Genomic DNA, 15,394 nt, shown 5'->3' with positions numbered 1-15,394 from the left:
CTCATCCTTATTTTGTAGATCTTTATGGGCTATATTGTTCCTCATGACATCATACTCAGCTGAGACAATCAAAGAGGTGTGAATTAATTTGTTAGACCTAACCTCTGTGCATTATAATATAATATTTCTTCTCTCTAAGTTTAAAAAAAAAAAATCAAGTCCCACATGATTCTATACAGCTCAGTCTCCAAGCCAGAAGACTGTTATCTAACTACAGTTAGAAACATACCACTGGCTCAGTGGCTTAATGGATCAATGACCTTCTTGGTAATATCATGGGGTGTCAGGTCCATGTTGCCCACATGTAGTAACCAACTTTCTGAACTCACAGAGAAAATAAACAGACTACCTACCCTGCCCTCACCTCTAGAATGAATTCCTTTCCTTCATTTAATGTTAGTGGCATTTTAAGCTCCACTGTGTAATCCCATAGTGTTTTAAAACTAGTGACTCAAACTTGCTGGACTGCTAGCCCCTGCAGATATCACAGAAGTGCTCCACATACTCCAACCAACAACATTTCCATCCACCTTGCTCAATGAAGGGGTTAACTGGGAGCAACTGGAAACCTGCCAGTCACTGCTTCTCTCTCCCAGTTGTCAGGGAGGGAAGAAATAGCAGTGGGAAGAGAGTATTATGTGAGGAGTGCATGGTAGTGTGGAATAGGACTTCTACTGATGACGGGGTGGAGGGGGCAGAGGGATCGGTCAGCAGCCCCTCCCTGGCAAAAATTCCTCCCTCACACTAAGGTCCCTTTCTTCAATCCTCAGTTTTTCTTGAATATAATTTCCAGATACTTAGAAAAACAAACTGTTTCCTAACAGTTGATATAATTTTAAAAGAACACAAATACATACTTCATACCTATAGCTAATTATGATTTAATTGCAGCAGAGGATTAGAAGGGTTAAACAGTAAACATATGATTGCTAACCTTGAATAGGTTAGGATAACCTCCATATTGGAGCAAGCTTGCAGATCTACTGTGTTCGTCATGTTTGCTGCATTTGTTTATTGTCCTGCAATGCTTTTAAATTATTAAATTGTGTGGAATATGTTCTTGGTTCAATGCATTCTTGGTTATTAACTATTTGCCCATAAATTGTGATAGTATAAGCTGCAAAATGCACAGTAAAAGAAATGTATTCCTGTATGGTTCACAGGCTCTTGGCTAATGACATGAGAGTACTTTATTTGCCCTAACAGATATATATTTAAGATTGAACTATTGAAGAGGAGAGGTAATGAATCTACAGAGCAGATATAGAAATGCAGTTTTAATGATGCTGGAGGGGAGTGAGGTAGGGCAGAAGGTGACTGCATGCTCAGCCTTCAAAGCCTGCAGAGCTGCAGGAAGTGCTCAAAAGCTCAACAGTCACTGCACAGCAGTATGCACTTTATTTCACCAGCAGTCTTATGGAAGGGGAACATGTCCTGCCTTAAGTGATTTTTCTGTGTTCACAGTGTAACGGGCCTTGCATTGGGCCACGACTGGCTGTACAGCACAGGCAGGTATTTTGCCAGACCAAAGATGGGACTTCTGTGTCATCTGATCAATGCAGTGCCTTACCAAGGTAGGACAGGAATCCCTTATGTCTGAAACCACTACCCTTTGCAGAGATGTTGAATGGACTAGTGACTTAACTGACAACTTTTGGGTTTCCCCTGTGTAACAAAGAGGTCATGCTGCAATCTATACATTTGCGTGGTACAAATCTCACCAAGCTTAAGCCCAGGCTACACTATTTGTTCCTGTGAGCCCCAGAAAAAAACACTAGTTGGCCAACAACTGGAAAGTCTTCTAGGCATGCCAAATTGTGACTGAAAGGCTGTGCTATATGTTCTTAAGCTGCCAGTCTCCTTTTCTCTTATTTAAACACAAGCTCTAACTGGGGAAAAAAAGGGACTCCGCAGCTTTTGTTTTCCTGCAGATAAACTCCACTGTCAACATTGTAAAGACATACTTACTTTACATGAGACTTAGGTATGTAAATCATGCCTGATCATGACTGAAAATTAATATAATTGGCTTTTTGGCTCCCACTTGTGTTTTCATTATCTGTGTGACAAATAGGTGGGAACCAAGTGTGCCGATGGATCTTGTGTTAGAATGCATTGAAGGGAAAAGGAGGGTTTCAAAGAATTGGTTTTGTTCCCACTGGCTGTAAACCCATAAAAACTTATAAAGCCCTGCTGGGTCACTACTTCACTCATTACATCTTTTCAGTGGACTTCTGGTTTGACACTTCATGGAGGGGCCATTTTGGCCAAATCCTCAAATACTTCAAATGGTCATTTAGCTCCTGTAGTGCTATACCAGTGTGTGCCCACTGAGGGTCTGGTCCTTGAGTGCAGTTACAAACTGCCTTTCAGTGCAGTGCAGTTTCCTCACCTTGCACCCATTGAAGACCTGACCCATATGGTGCTCTGATCGAACTATGTTTGGGATATGCAAGGCTTGCTGTCCCCGGAGCTTGCATGACACCCGGAGCAGTGTGCGGTGCTCGCTGGGCAACGTGATGACAGGTCATGCCTCCCTCCCTCCTGCCCACAGGCCACTGAGCACCCAGAACTGCTGGAGTGACATCTGCGGCGTGCACTGGAGGGTCAGCCTGTGGACCGTTTGCACGGCTACGTGCGGAAACTACGGCTTCCAGTCCCGGCGTGTGGACTGTGTGCACGTCCGCACCAACAAGCCTGTGCTGGAACATCACTGCTCCTGGAGGCCACGGCCAGCAAACTGGCAGCGCTGCAACATCACACCCTGTGAAAACGGTACTTTACTGAGAGGAGGGGCAGCAGTGCAGCGGCGGGGGGAGGGAAGAAGGCAGAGCCATCTCTCAGAAATGTAGCAGTGGACCTTGCTGCTGGGCATCCTGGGGAATCTCCAGCCCAAACGTGCAAAAACGCAATGTCCAAAACTCAGCGCCCCAGTGGGGAATGATGCCCATTGTGGTTTGGTGGCAACGGTGTTAGTGCTGGGATTGTGTCGCCTTGCTAATAGCATGTGAAAAGGCTGATGCAGTCTTAACTTTCCATTAATGGTACAGACAGAAAGAAAAACACGAACCATAGACTGCTGGCTATAGTTAAAATACAGTAAGTCTAAATCCAGTGGGTAGGTTGATGATGGGAATTCCTGGACTGGAGGCTGCTTCCTTTCAGGTGACAAGCAACTAATTTGGCCTGCCAAAGGACTAGAAAAGTTGCAAATATAAAAAAAAAAAAAGAAGATATTATGTGTCTCTTTGGAAAAAATGCCCTGCTATGGCAATGCCCACTTGGGAAACACGAGGCAGCACAAGTTTAAATCACTGTCTTTTCATTTGCCCCGGCTCCCACTTCACCTGCTGATTTTGATGGGCAGATCCCATCCTCTAGCATGCAAGCTGGTTGCTGTGCAATCGTCATAGAAGCAGCAGCAGAACCCACTTGCGCTTGCCTACAGCTGCGCCAACTCTGACGCTCCCTCCTAGTAGAGGCAAAGCAGACTCCATAGGTCCAAACCCATGAGCTGAGTTTGGGGTACCCTAATGGAAGTGGAAGGGTTGGGTGAGCTTACAGGTACCAAGCAAGACCTTTGCTGTCACTATAGCTTCTTCCTGCTGCATAGAAATGTCCCACATCTAGACAACCGTGGAGTTATCTGGCACAGACAGTACTGGAAGGGGTTGTACAACTGCCCTGTGATGAACCCCCTCTCCAGCCCTAGCATGGGAAGTGGGACTCGCTCGAGCAACAACACACCCCCAAGGTTTTGCAGGGATATGGGACAATTTTCCAATCTGGAGCTCAAAAGCAGGAGGCTGCAGGACTCAAAAACTGTCCAAATGATGCCAGGACCTAAGTCCTAGGGGAGTTCAAAAAGTGTCTTAACATCTTCACCCTGGGCTGTGTTTTGCAACACGTGCGAAAAACACAACACAACACTTGGTGAGCTGGGGTGACACTCCCACACACTGTCTTTTCAAATGCAGAAGGTTGGCCAAAGTGCCAAACTTATTCTGTTAAAATAAGTTCCCAGTTTTATTTGCTACTTCATCTTTGGTTTAACAACTGTTCTGAAACTCCTTGAGCCTCCCTAAAATGCTGGTAGATGACAAACTGACAGTGTTGGAGCAGCCTCAGAAGCCCTCTTTCCAGGCTCTGAAAGCAAAGGCTGCCCACCAAGTTCTCCCTTGAGCCTTTGGCTGATTGAAGTTCCCATTCAGTCTTTGCAGCCAGTCAAGCTCATGCTCATAGTGAGACCTCACAACACAAAGCTGTCTTGGTCCCCCTCTCGACCACTCCAGGAAATGTTCTCAGGTAAGAAATCCTTTTTTCATTGCTTCATCACCATTTCTCCTTTTTGTTTCCCCTTTGGCAGCAGAGTGCAGAGACACCACAAGGTACTGTGAGAAAGTGAAGCAGCTCAAACTCTGCCAGCTCACCCAGTTCAAGTCACGCTGCTGTGGGACTTGTGGAAAATCCTGAAGACAAAAGCAATGAAAACGGAGAAACAAGGGGATCATAGCCTTTGCTTCACTGGGGCAAGGACTGTTACAGAAAATATAAATGGAATGGAATTCTTTTTTTCATTTTATTTATTTATTTCCCTTTAAAAAAAAAGAAAACCTTTTACCAAATCATTGTTGTAAAGGGACTTGACAAGTTTTCTTTGCTATGAATATTGGAGACAGAATGCAGCAAAACACAGTCATGAGGGTAGACCACAAAGAGTCAGTGAGCCCCACACCACCAGCAATGGGCCTGAGAGGAGTGGGGCTGCCCCATAATCCATGTACATGTCTGAGGATACACCAACAGACAAATGGGTAAGCAGATCAGAGTAAAATCCTAGCATCGCATTGGATCACCACAATATGAAACAAATAATCAAACAGCTTGGCAGGTCATGGGGTACTGGAGGGAAAAAAAAAAAACCTAACCTAAACATTCAGCCATGCAATATACAGTTACTTCAGCTATCTTAGGCTACTTTGAGAATATAAGCATATGATTTTGCTTTATTCCTTTTTTTCTTTCTAAACCCCTCTCTTCTTCTCATGCCAGGCCTTCAGATGATTTCAGTGGGAGATCCTCATGATCCTTGAGGATCTGGTGTCTGGGGAAGTTGAACAATGGTGTGTAAAATTAGTGAGTCTAAGGCACACCTGAAAAAGTTCCCAGGTTGTGCTTGTGAGGGAGGATTGGGGATAGGAGCGTTGCCCTCAGCACAGAGGTGAGGTGATGATGTTAGTTATTATTCAGGAGAAGGAGAGACAGTATGAACTGCTGTTGACAGACTGTAGTACAAATGTGCAAATGCTGTCCTGTAGTGAGCCCATGCAGGAAAGATAGAAATTGTCTGTGGTAACAGGAGCTACTTTGCATACTGCATCCTACTAACGATTATCTGGAAAAGAGGAGTACAAGTTCCCAGAGTTCAGGTGCTTTCAGACCTGGGGTTTTGGAAAGGAACTTGAGGAAGTGGGTTTTCCTGTCCTGCTAATGTGAAATTTCTCTCTCCTGGCAGCCAAACCTTTTGGACAAGTTGTATAAAAGAGCTGTATTCTGGTTTCTTGTAGTTATTCCTACTCAGTAGAAACAGAATGGATTCAGCATCTATCCCAGAGGACTAATGCCAATAATTTTTAACAAACTTGCTCCTCTCCTGCTGCCTCCCACAACAAAACAGGTGCTATAAAGCAGCACATTTTTAAGCCCATGTATAACACCCTGAAGATGCAATCTAAAAAGTGAGGCTCAAACATCACACCCACAGCATGACTTTGCATGCTGTCTGTGAGTCTCTTCCCCTGGCCAGCTGCAGTGGTTATTCAGCCAGTGAGGTGCTTCATTGTTTTAGTTCCTGGGCACTCTCTCTGCTCTGCTCAGAATAGAACCCTAAAATTAGAGGAAATCTGCGAAGTAGGGTGTTTGAGCATCATGAAACTTTAAAGGAGAGCTATCTGGATCTGAGGCTTTGGCTCAAGACCATCTCTAAACTAAAGGCTTGGCTGCGCCTCTCCTGTCACCCCCAGTGGGGCTCATGCCTTGTGGTACGTTAATGAAATGCTGTTGAAGTACTGCAGTGTTACAGCTTCCATGACACGTGGGTTTTTCAGCAAAACTGGGAGTCCCCTTTTGAGGTCAGTGCCAGGTTCATGACATTAAACTGTCTCGAGCTGGCTTACTTCTAAACACATCTGGCAGTGAACCCTCCTACTACAAATGGGTCTTCAAGAAATAGTGTTGCTAAGCATCAATGTAACATTTATTTAAAAAAAAAAAGAAGAATGTCTTTCTATGTATGTAAATGTATATCTTTTCTGTATATTTATTAGGATTTCTTGTATAAAAAGTGCAATATTAATAATTGTACATTATTTTGTCCAGATAAAACTATTTGGGGTTTTTTTTTAAAATCTCCCCATAATTTTGTTCCTCTAAAATCATCGGTAATAGTGTATTTCTCTTAATTTTAATAGCACTTGCATTTAATTGGGGATCTGCTTCACTGTGCACAGAGTGCTTTATAAACTATGACATGAGGGAGGGATGACATTTTTAACTTGTGAAATGATAGTTATGCATGGAATGAAGGACAGTTCCTTAATAACAATAATGATGATGATGACGACGACGACGATGTGGTGGATATTTCTAGTACAGTAGTTAACAAAAAGCAGTATGGGGAAGTATTTTCATTTGTTTAATAGCAAAACATATTCAGACAATCACATGTTGAATAGTAGCTGTGTAACTGTGCACAGGATGAACATTAAAGATCAGATTTGGAGGGGCCACTATGTTGTCTCTGCACAGTGTGGATTTAATTTCACATGTCTGTCCTCTGAATTGTGACTTGGCAGCATCTCAGTAAGATAAGGATTGCTGGATATTTTATGAAAGGACGCTTTCCTTCTCTAAAGAGAAAACAAAACAGCAAACTTGTATTTATATAACTTTTTGTACAAGTAATGCAGGTTACTTATTTAACTACTGCTGTCTGATGTGTTGTTTATTAATCTTAAAAGCAAAAGCCAAACAAAGTAGCAAAGCTGTTGGAGTACTCTGTCCTTATTCTGTATTATGATAGCAGCACACAGCTGTTGTTACACAAAGTACACATGATCTACCTGCCTTGGGAAAAGAGGATGTCTTAACTTGTTTTTAAATGTTTCCAGCCATTAAGATTCTGCACCTTGTCTTGAAGATCCATTTTAATTCTTAATTTATCTTGCTTTATTCTTTTTTGCTAATGTCTTGCATCTATTGCTCTTGCAGAAGTATAAAGCCATCACTGCTGGTCCTAGGATCATGGAAATCAGTAAAAGTACTCCTTTTTTCCATGCAGCAATGATTAAAGACATCTTGTAACTCTCCTCAGCAACCTAGGGCATGAAGCAACCCCTATTACTTCAGTTTTTCCTTATAGGTTGCTGCTGCCTTCAGTAATGGAGCTTCCAACTCCTTGAAGTATCAAGTGTATACATAGAGGGAATCCTGGTAGTGGTCAGAATTACAAGGAGGAGAGGAAAGAAGAAAAAAAATTAACAAAGCAAAAGCATTTTCTCTTAACAAAGACAAAACCAAGTTTGGAAAACTAAGCTGGTTCTGCTGTTGCCCTTTTCAAACAAATGATACAATGTCTCTTCCAAAAGGGAACAGTGATTTTGCTCTGATTTACTGACAATTTCCCTAGTATGATGTTCCTGCATATGCTTTTTAGACACCTACACTGTAGGTAAATAACACCTCACACATACATAAACAGACACAGAGATGCAAGCCAAAGACCAGACCTAAGACTTCCAAGCAACACTGCCAAAGACAATGGGAATTTGGTCATTCATTTTGAGTAAAACAATTATAGAAGCTGGTGCTGATGTAAAATGAACAGCAGGCCAGCTTAGGTTCTCAAGAGAATAATTATTCTCTTTTTATGCATATGGCTCTAGTTACCAGTCAAGTCAAAAAGCCTTCAAAACCTTCAAAGCAAGCTTCCAGTTTTGTTCTCCATACTAATTTTCCTCAAGGAATTAAAACAGTTCTGCAACAAGAAGAAAAATGCAGTCCTGAAAGGTTTCCCACAGGAGACCCTCCCCCAAGGTGGGACAAGGTAAGAACAGCTAAACTACTCCAGGCATGTACATCTGCATACATACTCTTAAAACCATAGAAGCCATAGGCAGAGTTTTCCAAAGTAGCCTTTAGCTGGAAATTTTTTTTCTACTATCTCGCTGCAATCATATGGACTGCAATTGAAGATCTTTTTAAGTTATGTTGCTTTTTGCAAATTACCCTGTCAAACAGAAAACTAATGATCACCTTACTATCTGTTTGGTGCCCAAACACTGATTCATCAATAAATGTGATTATTCTCTATCAGCATAAGCTGACACCTCTATTTGTAGAAAAAAGTGAACAAAAAGCTTACTTTCTTCCAGATTTTCAGGACCACAGAAGTCCTCATAAGTTCTTAATGGCAGTTGCCAGTGAGTCACTGATCATTTCAGCTAGTAGTTGAATGAATTAACTTCATTCTTTCAGTTATCTGATTTTTAACACAGAAGCTTTCAAACTGTTTTAAATGCCAGATTTTCTTGGAGTCTGCCAGTGTAAACAGATGGGAAGCTCAGAACTGCTAATGCTAATTCTGGCTTTGCATATTAGCTGCAGACCACAGTTTGGGAATCACTGATTTAACCATTCCCTTCATCCTCTTGTTTAAAGATATACATATATTTGTCACTAATGTTATGTATTAACTGTCACACTCAGCTTTTATTTGTGGACACTAAACCAAAGAAGATGTCAAATACTTTAGTTTGCACAAAATTGAGGGAGAGGACAATCGGACACCTTTTTTCTACTGATCTTACACATTTCTTACACTAAAAGTATATTGATTAATCATCATTTTCACCTACATTGCTTTTCATCATTTCCACCCAACGTCTCCCCTCCAGTCAATCAGAATTAAATCTAAAATCTGATCATATATGTAAGTCATTTTAATAAAATTTTGATATAAAGTTCTCACTAAAGCATTTCAGTAATATGCAACCCAACAAGTTATTTATCCAGATTTATAAAGCAAAAAGCCATGTCTCAGCATCTCTTCTGATTAAAATACCTACTTCTATCCTCCCCTGCCTTTTCACTGAGTTACAATACTTGCTCCCATTCTCAACTTTGTATGTGAAGACATGAACACAATAACGCCTCTTATTCTCCATCTGTCCCTCTGAGAAGCAAGTACGGTGCTCAGCCTCATCTTTCCTTCAGTGATCACTGATGAAGACTGAGACTAGAAAGTCCATGAAATCATGGACTCCAGCCCTTCTTTTTTGCCAGAATGGTCACAAAACCTGGAGCAGCCTCTACTGAGCCATCCAATGCATTTTGGGTGGCTGAGGCAGCAAAGCTGAGACTACACAAGTGCCTTCAGATTACAGGAGTATCACAGAAGGGTCCATGTGGAAGAGTTTTTTCAATTTAAAAAAAAAAAAAAAGAAACTGACAAAACAGAGCACAAAGTAGTTTGTTTGTGAAATGTATTTAAAACAGGATCATCAGCAGTGGCTCCTCACTGATCTGAGCTTGCGTATCAGCTCATGCTCATATGAAGAAGGCTTTACACAGGAAGAAACAAAGTTAGCACAGCAAAAATGGCTTCTGACCAATAAAAAAACAAAGATGAAACAAAATCAGTTTGTAAGTACTATTGCTAGAATTACTGAGGGTAAAGCATATACCCTGTCACTGACATGGAAAGTAGCTGAGAGCATCAGGTGATAAATAAAAGTGTGAAAATTGAAATATTTGCTGCCAGTATCACCAGCTCTAACCACAATCAGATGCAATTAATTCTCATGAGAATCTTGCCAGTGGTTTTTGTTTTGCTTTTAATACAGGAAGCCCACTGGGTGTGCTTTGCCCTTTATGCATGCCAGCTTTACATTGGTGCCTGCTTTGCCACTGTGACTGATGAGCACACGTGTTGGGAGACCTGCACACGCTTACTTCACACAGAAACAGGGGCTTGCATGGGAATGTCTTTAACGCCCTTCTCTGAGTCTGCATCAATCTGTACCATGTGCAAGTTCTACTGCCTCAGGCTGCTCTGAATTGCACATGTTGAAGTGTGGCAGATGGGAAGGAGTGATGCAGCATTGCATCACCCATTGCACACCCATGTCTCCTTGGCACCTCACTATCCCAGTGACAAGAGCCCAGAGCCACTCCTCCACCCCTCACTTGCTTACATAGGTCCAAAGAGCTCTGTAGGTCTTTGATGCTGACAGCTAATGTAATTACTAAACATTACTTCTTTCCAACGAGAGACTCCATCCTACCATGCTCCTTCCACACTCCCTTCAAAACTACAGCTTCTGTCAGCCAGAGCATCGGCTTTTGACGAAGATGGGCACCAGGTTTCTAAAGGCCAGAGTCCTCTGCACAGCACCTTGGTGAAGCTACTACAGCATCATCACTAAGCTCACACAACAAAAGCAACCCTGGTACCACAAAATGCTCATCCTTCACCAGAGGCAGTTTTCTTGTCTTGCAGGGCACCTCCACACTTGCCCAGACACACAAATTTCCCAGGTACCGGCTGAAAGACCAGGCATTTGGCTAAGTCCCTGAGGCTACAGGAGGGCTGCAGTCCCCAGCTGAACAGAGCCTGGGCAAGAGACTCCTCTCTGCAGGCAGAGCAAGAGCTCTGCAACTAGGGACGAACAGGGTGGCACCTCAGCTGGCTTGAGCAAGGGATAGGGTTTCTGAAACTCTGATAACTAGGGCTTTTAAGCGAAAACAATGAACAAATAGTGTGCTGCTTGTTCGGGTTGCAGTTCTCCATCCTTCCTGCTAACACCCTGCTTACCTCTTAGAAAAGGGAAAAAAGGGGGAAAACAAGAGTATTGCCTAAGCCTTTAAGCCCTTTGCAAAGAAAAGCTTTATATTTGTGTAGATAAAATAAAAGTATGCAGCTTTACATGGCTAAAAGGGAAGGGGACACCAGAGGATTGTACTCTGGCTACATATAAATACTGTTTGTTTAAGCAGTGGCAGGATGTGATGTGTTTAATACTAAAATGTAGTCTGCTGCTTCTAGGTCTCGCATGAGGTCTGAGCCTACTTCATTTACAAACTCCCTAGGGCCAGTGGCAAAGCACAATAATAAAACCCAAACCAGAAAGATCACACCAGACAGGGTATCAACAGCTTGCTGTCAAAGTGATGAGCCAGGACTGGTTTCTTTTTTCTTAAGGAAGTGCTTAATGGTTGGGCTGAGGAGTAATTTGGTTTGGGCTGTATGGAGACTTCCCCCCACTCTTTTCAACATGCTGCTTTTTTTTAAAAGCATAAATTATTGGTTTAAATAAATAGCCCATGAGGTTGGTGGATGCTTGTTAAAACATTTCACCTACTGAAACACTGATGGAGTCAGTTTTCAACTAACAGCATACAACCTAGTGATTTTATTACCAAAAAAGAAGAATCTCACTGTTAACCCACTACACACAAATCACAGTAAATCAAATCCAGCTGTGCCAGGAGGATCCCACAGGCACTTTTCTTTTTTAGCAGAGAGCAAAGCAGAACAGGGGCTTGCTCACCCAGCAAAGCCGCACCCTCGAGCCCACGTGATGGCACTCAGCAGTGCCGCATGAGCCCTCCTGCCTATCTGGGGACAGTTCACATCAGCAAGCACAGCGCTAGTGAGCTGGTGGAAACAGGGAATATAGAGCCGAACACACCACTGCCTCTTTAAGAGTTACCCTATTCCTTCCCTGCTGAATGCAGCCTAAAACATCTGTGGGACAGACCCGCAGCCAGATGGAGAAGTGAAGATCAGGTTGCCCCAAAGAAGTATTTCCCCAGAAAAACAAGGAGAGAGGCACAACTCATCAAACTGCTTCCAATGTGGGAAAGAGGCAGAGACACACTAATACAGTAGGGGAAAGAGGGATTTGTAACAGTATCAGCCAAAAGCAAACTCTGCTCAGAAAATTAATTACGGAAGTTTCCCATCCCGGCGAACCCAGACTGCAGTTCTCTGCCCAAATGCCTCTTTCTGACTGAGATGACATGGCTCCCTCAGAGAGATCCTGTCCATGCCCCAGCAAAGTCCTTTTTTTGTCTTGCTGTCATGACCCAGACCGGACAGACCAGGGAGTCCTGTTTAATTTGAAATTCCCTCGGACTAAATTAAGGTGAAATGACACCAAACAATCAGTTAAAGATTTCATTCATGACAGAAGCAAACTGAACTGGGGCGGCGTGCTAGTAGGTGGCAGGGTTTCTCACAACAGGAATTGGCATAAGACTACTTCTGTAAACCGTGTAACCCCGGGTAACCATATACATCGATTCAGGGAATAAGGAGATCTCTCCCGTTGAGTCACGAGGTTCAGAGCAGACCCCCTTGCTTTCCAGACTCCTCCTCAGAGAAGGGCCCGGGGTGGCTGGATCTACTCTTAGTCTCAGACTTGGTCGATGGGTTTATGTCTTAAAGGGATGAGGTGTAGGGATTGTGGAAAAGGAAGAGGAAAGAGAGAAGAAGACACAGAGGGAAAAAGGAAGAGAGAAAGATTTCACCAGTCCTGGGTCCAGCGTTGGTCCAGTCAGCCGAGGAGTCCAGCTCCGGTGGGCTTGTGCGCCCGGGGCTTCAGTTTGTGTCCTTTTATCATCCTTGCCCCTCCTTCGGGCGGGCATCCAACTCGTCAGGTTAATGAACAGTTTGTGAGCCTTTTGTGGAGTAACTTCTCCTTCCCTGCAGACACGGCCATTGTTTGATCTTTGTATCGGAACAGCTTATCAGAACAGGGAGCTGCGCACCCTCCAGCACGCCCTCCCCCTCCTGTTGCTGCTGTCTGAGCTGATGGGCTTTTCACCTTGGTTCCCTGCTGTGCAGGGTTTGTCTTTAAGCAGAACTTGCCCCACCACAATGTTTGAGACATTAACTCTTTCAGTCTCTCACACTTGCAAAGAAAGGTTTCGCTTTTTTGTCCATTAAGTTCAGCTGCCTCCTGTCTCCAGAGTATCATGCTCAGGATCAATATTGCTTCCCTCTGTGACATGAACATGCACAGTCCTTACTGAAGTACACCACTTACAGTTCAACACCTTCTTCATAGCTCTGAAACACTCAAGGTGCTGACAGTTTGCTCTCTCTAGCAATCCATAGCATTGGGGAAGGCCTTTTTAAGGTTTGTAGCGGTAAACTTTTCACAAATTTGCTGCCAGTTCATATTTCTAGACCATAAGATCTAACTTACTGGGTTTTTTGACCTCTTGCATATTGCCAACTGCAAAACTTCTCCAGATGGAATAACTGTCTTCTGCAGATGTGAGGCACCAGGGGTTTGCAGTCTTTGCAGGAACAGGTGGTTGAAATGCTGATATCATGCAAGTCAAAACCGAACTGATTAGTTATCTATCTCCCCCATTATTCCATATAACTTGGTTTCTTTGGGGGTTGTTTTATTTTGTTTCCAGCCGAGGACAGGGGAATTAGGTAGTTTTGCTCAGCCTTTCCACTGGCAAGAACTGCCTGCCTCCTGGCTGAGCAGACATTCAGGACCTTCCAGAAAGATGCAACCCTTGTAACATTTAGTTTGGACATGTCTCCTTAATTCAGCTTTTGTGCTTAAGACTTGCCTAACAGATTGTGCTTTGCCCTGGAGATCAGTGACACGCGGAAAACAGACTCTACAATCAGTGAGATTGTAAAGTAGATATGTTCATTCAGCGCTGGGCAGCACGGGGGGGGTAGTCCCACCAAAGTCGTGCGCGCCTGACTCGGCAGTTCGCTTCAAATTTATACAGTCAAGTGTTACATATACATGGCGTTTTGCAATACGCCTATACATAGGCATGATCTATCCCCGCTTCATATTACAATTAGTTCCAAAAGTCACAAGGCCGGTCTTGGCTGGTTTTGGGGTCGACTGCTGCTTCTTATCAGGGACTACCTCCTGCCCCAGCCAGCCTCAACAATGCAAACATTAAGCATCACTTCTCATCCCCTTGGGCCAACAATGCAAACGTTAAGCACCACTTCTCATCCTCTTGGGCCATGTCTACCTCTATTGAAATTTCTTTAACTTCATTATAAGCTAGATAATTATTAAACAGTTCTTATCTACATCCATATATCTACTATATCTGCTAAGGTTCCTTTGACTCCCCGTTTCATCAGTAGTACTGGTGAGTTCTCCTCTTCTGTGTTTTCAGAGACGCAGGAAGAAGCTATGCTTTCACATAGGCTCTGCAGTGTATGTACAGGGGACTGTTCCTGTATACAGCTAACGTCTATTGGCAATTATTACAGTAATTGACACCAGTGTAGTAACCTGCTCTGACAGTGACAGCTTTCATCTACTATTGCTTAGCACAACTATCCTTGTTCTTTTTTTGCATGCTTCACAGTACAACTCTCCTGGATGCCGTTCTCAACCCTGCCAAGGAAAAAGCCCCTTGATTTCATCCTTGCATTTTGGCTTTGAAACACTTTTCAATAGTAGCCTTTGTACTTAGGTCAGTGTTTAGGTATTCATTACATTGTTCATTCTTCAAAAGTACCAATGAATGAAGTAAAAGGGGTTGATTACAGCTGAGTTCCCTCTTTCTACCCATTTGTTCACAGAGTGAGAAGTGTTGTCTTGTGCTGCATCATGAGTGCAAGTTTCATGAGCTCCTCAAGGCTGCTCCCAACACTGGAAGCTGGGCCAGAGGCAGGTAGTCTTTTTTTCACCCATTATTGTCCCACAAAACAGACAAGATCACTATAGAGCATCTGAGAGGTTTCCGAACAAGTGCTAGTTCATCTAGCACTAGCATCTAGTTCTGCCATGCACACAAGTATAGTTTCATTTTCCTCCTCCTGTAAGTAACTTCAAAAACAATTACACAAACCTGTGGTGCAGTTCAGTGACCTTTTAAGCTCTTTTTCAGGCTTCTAACTTGTACTTCCTTCTTTCTGAGATTGTGACCACTCTACGATGAAGTTAAATTTAATTGGCACAAACATAAGGTAAAATTAACTTCTGCTCATCCATAAATTCATTCTGCATTAAAACAGTAACCAAATCCTGTGTAATGCAGTACAGCCCATCTTTATTTTCTGTGTTAAACACCTCAATTCTCCCCCAAATTATAATTTTCTCTTATGCCGATTTTCTGATGACACTGCCATTTTAATCAAAATTAAACCGCAGGCTAGGAAGATGTTGCTTTAACTGCGTTACAGAGCAAAGGGAGGACTGCTGCCTGTGCAGGAGGCCAGGAGGATCAGAAGCACAGCCCTGTCCATGCAGTGGACAGGAGAAGAACAGGAGGCTGGCAGAGACAGGATTAAGCAAATGCCTCCTCCAGGGGAGGTCAGGCAGCACACAAAGGT

The 15,394-nt window shown here is 43.2% G+C and overlaps 1 protein-coding gene across 4 annotated transcripts in view; it reads left to right on the top strand.

Annotated features, from left to right (window-relative positions):
* The window catches only part of ADAMTSL1 (ADAMTS like 1), a 489,531-nt gene extending 481,152 nt beyond the window's left edge, over window positions 1–8,379 (top strand). For 3 of the 4 annotated variants that reach the window (XM_030004254.2, XM_030004257.2, XM_030004256.2), the window contains 3 exons: window positions 1,465–1,574; window positions 2,555–2,775; window positions 4,367–8,379. In XM_030004254.2, coding sequence (XP_029860114.1) covers window positions 1,465–1,574; window positions 2,555–2,775; window positions 4,367–4,473 — 438 coding nt within the window. In that variant the 3' untranslated portion in view covers window positions 4,474–8,379. The remainder of the gene's footprint in view (window positions 1–1,464; window positions 1,575–2,554; window positions 2,776–4,366) is intronic. The other variant, XM_030004255.2, reaches the window with a different exon arrangement.
* Window positions 8,380–15,394: the final 7,015 nt, after the last annotated feature.

The sequence above is a fragment of the Aquila chrysaetos genome, chromosome Z, assembly GCF_900496995.4.
Source record: "Aquila chrysaetos chrysaetos chromosome Z, bAquChr1.4, whole genome shotgun sequence".
Lineage (NCBI taxonomy): Eukaryota > Metazoa > Chordata > Aves > Accipitriformes > Accipitridae > Aquila > Aquila chrysaetos.
Note: the sequence above shows the minus strand (reverse complement) of the source record. Positions and strands in the feature narration are given on the sequence as shown.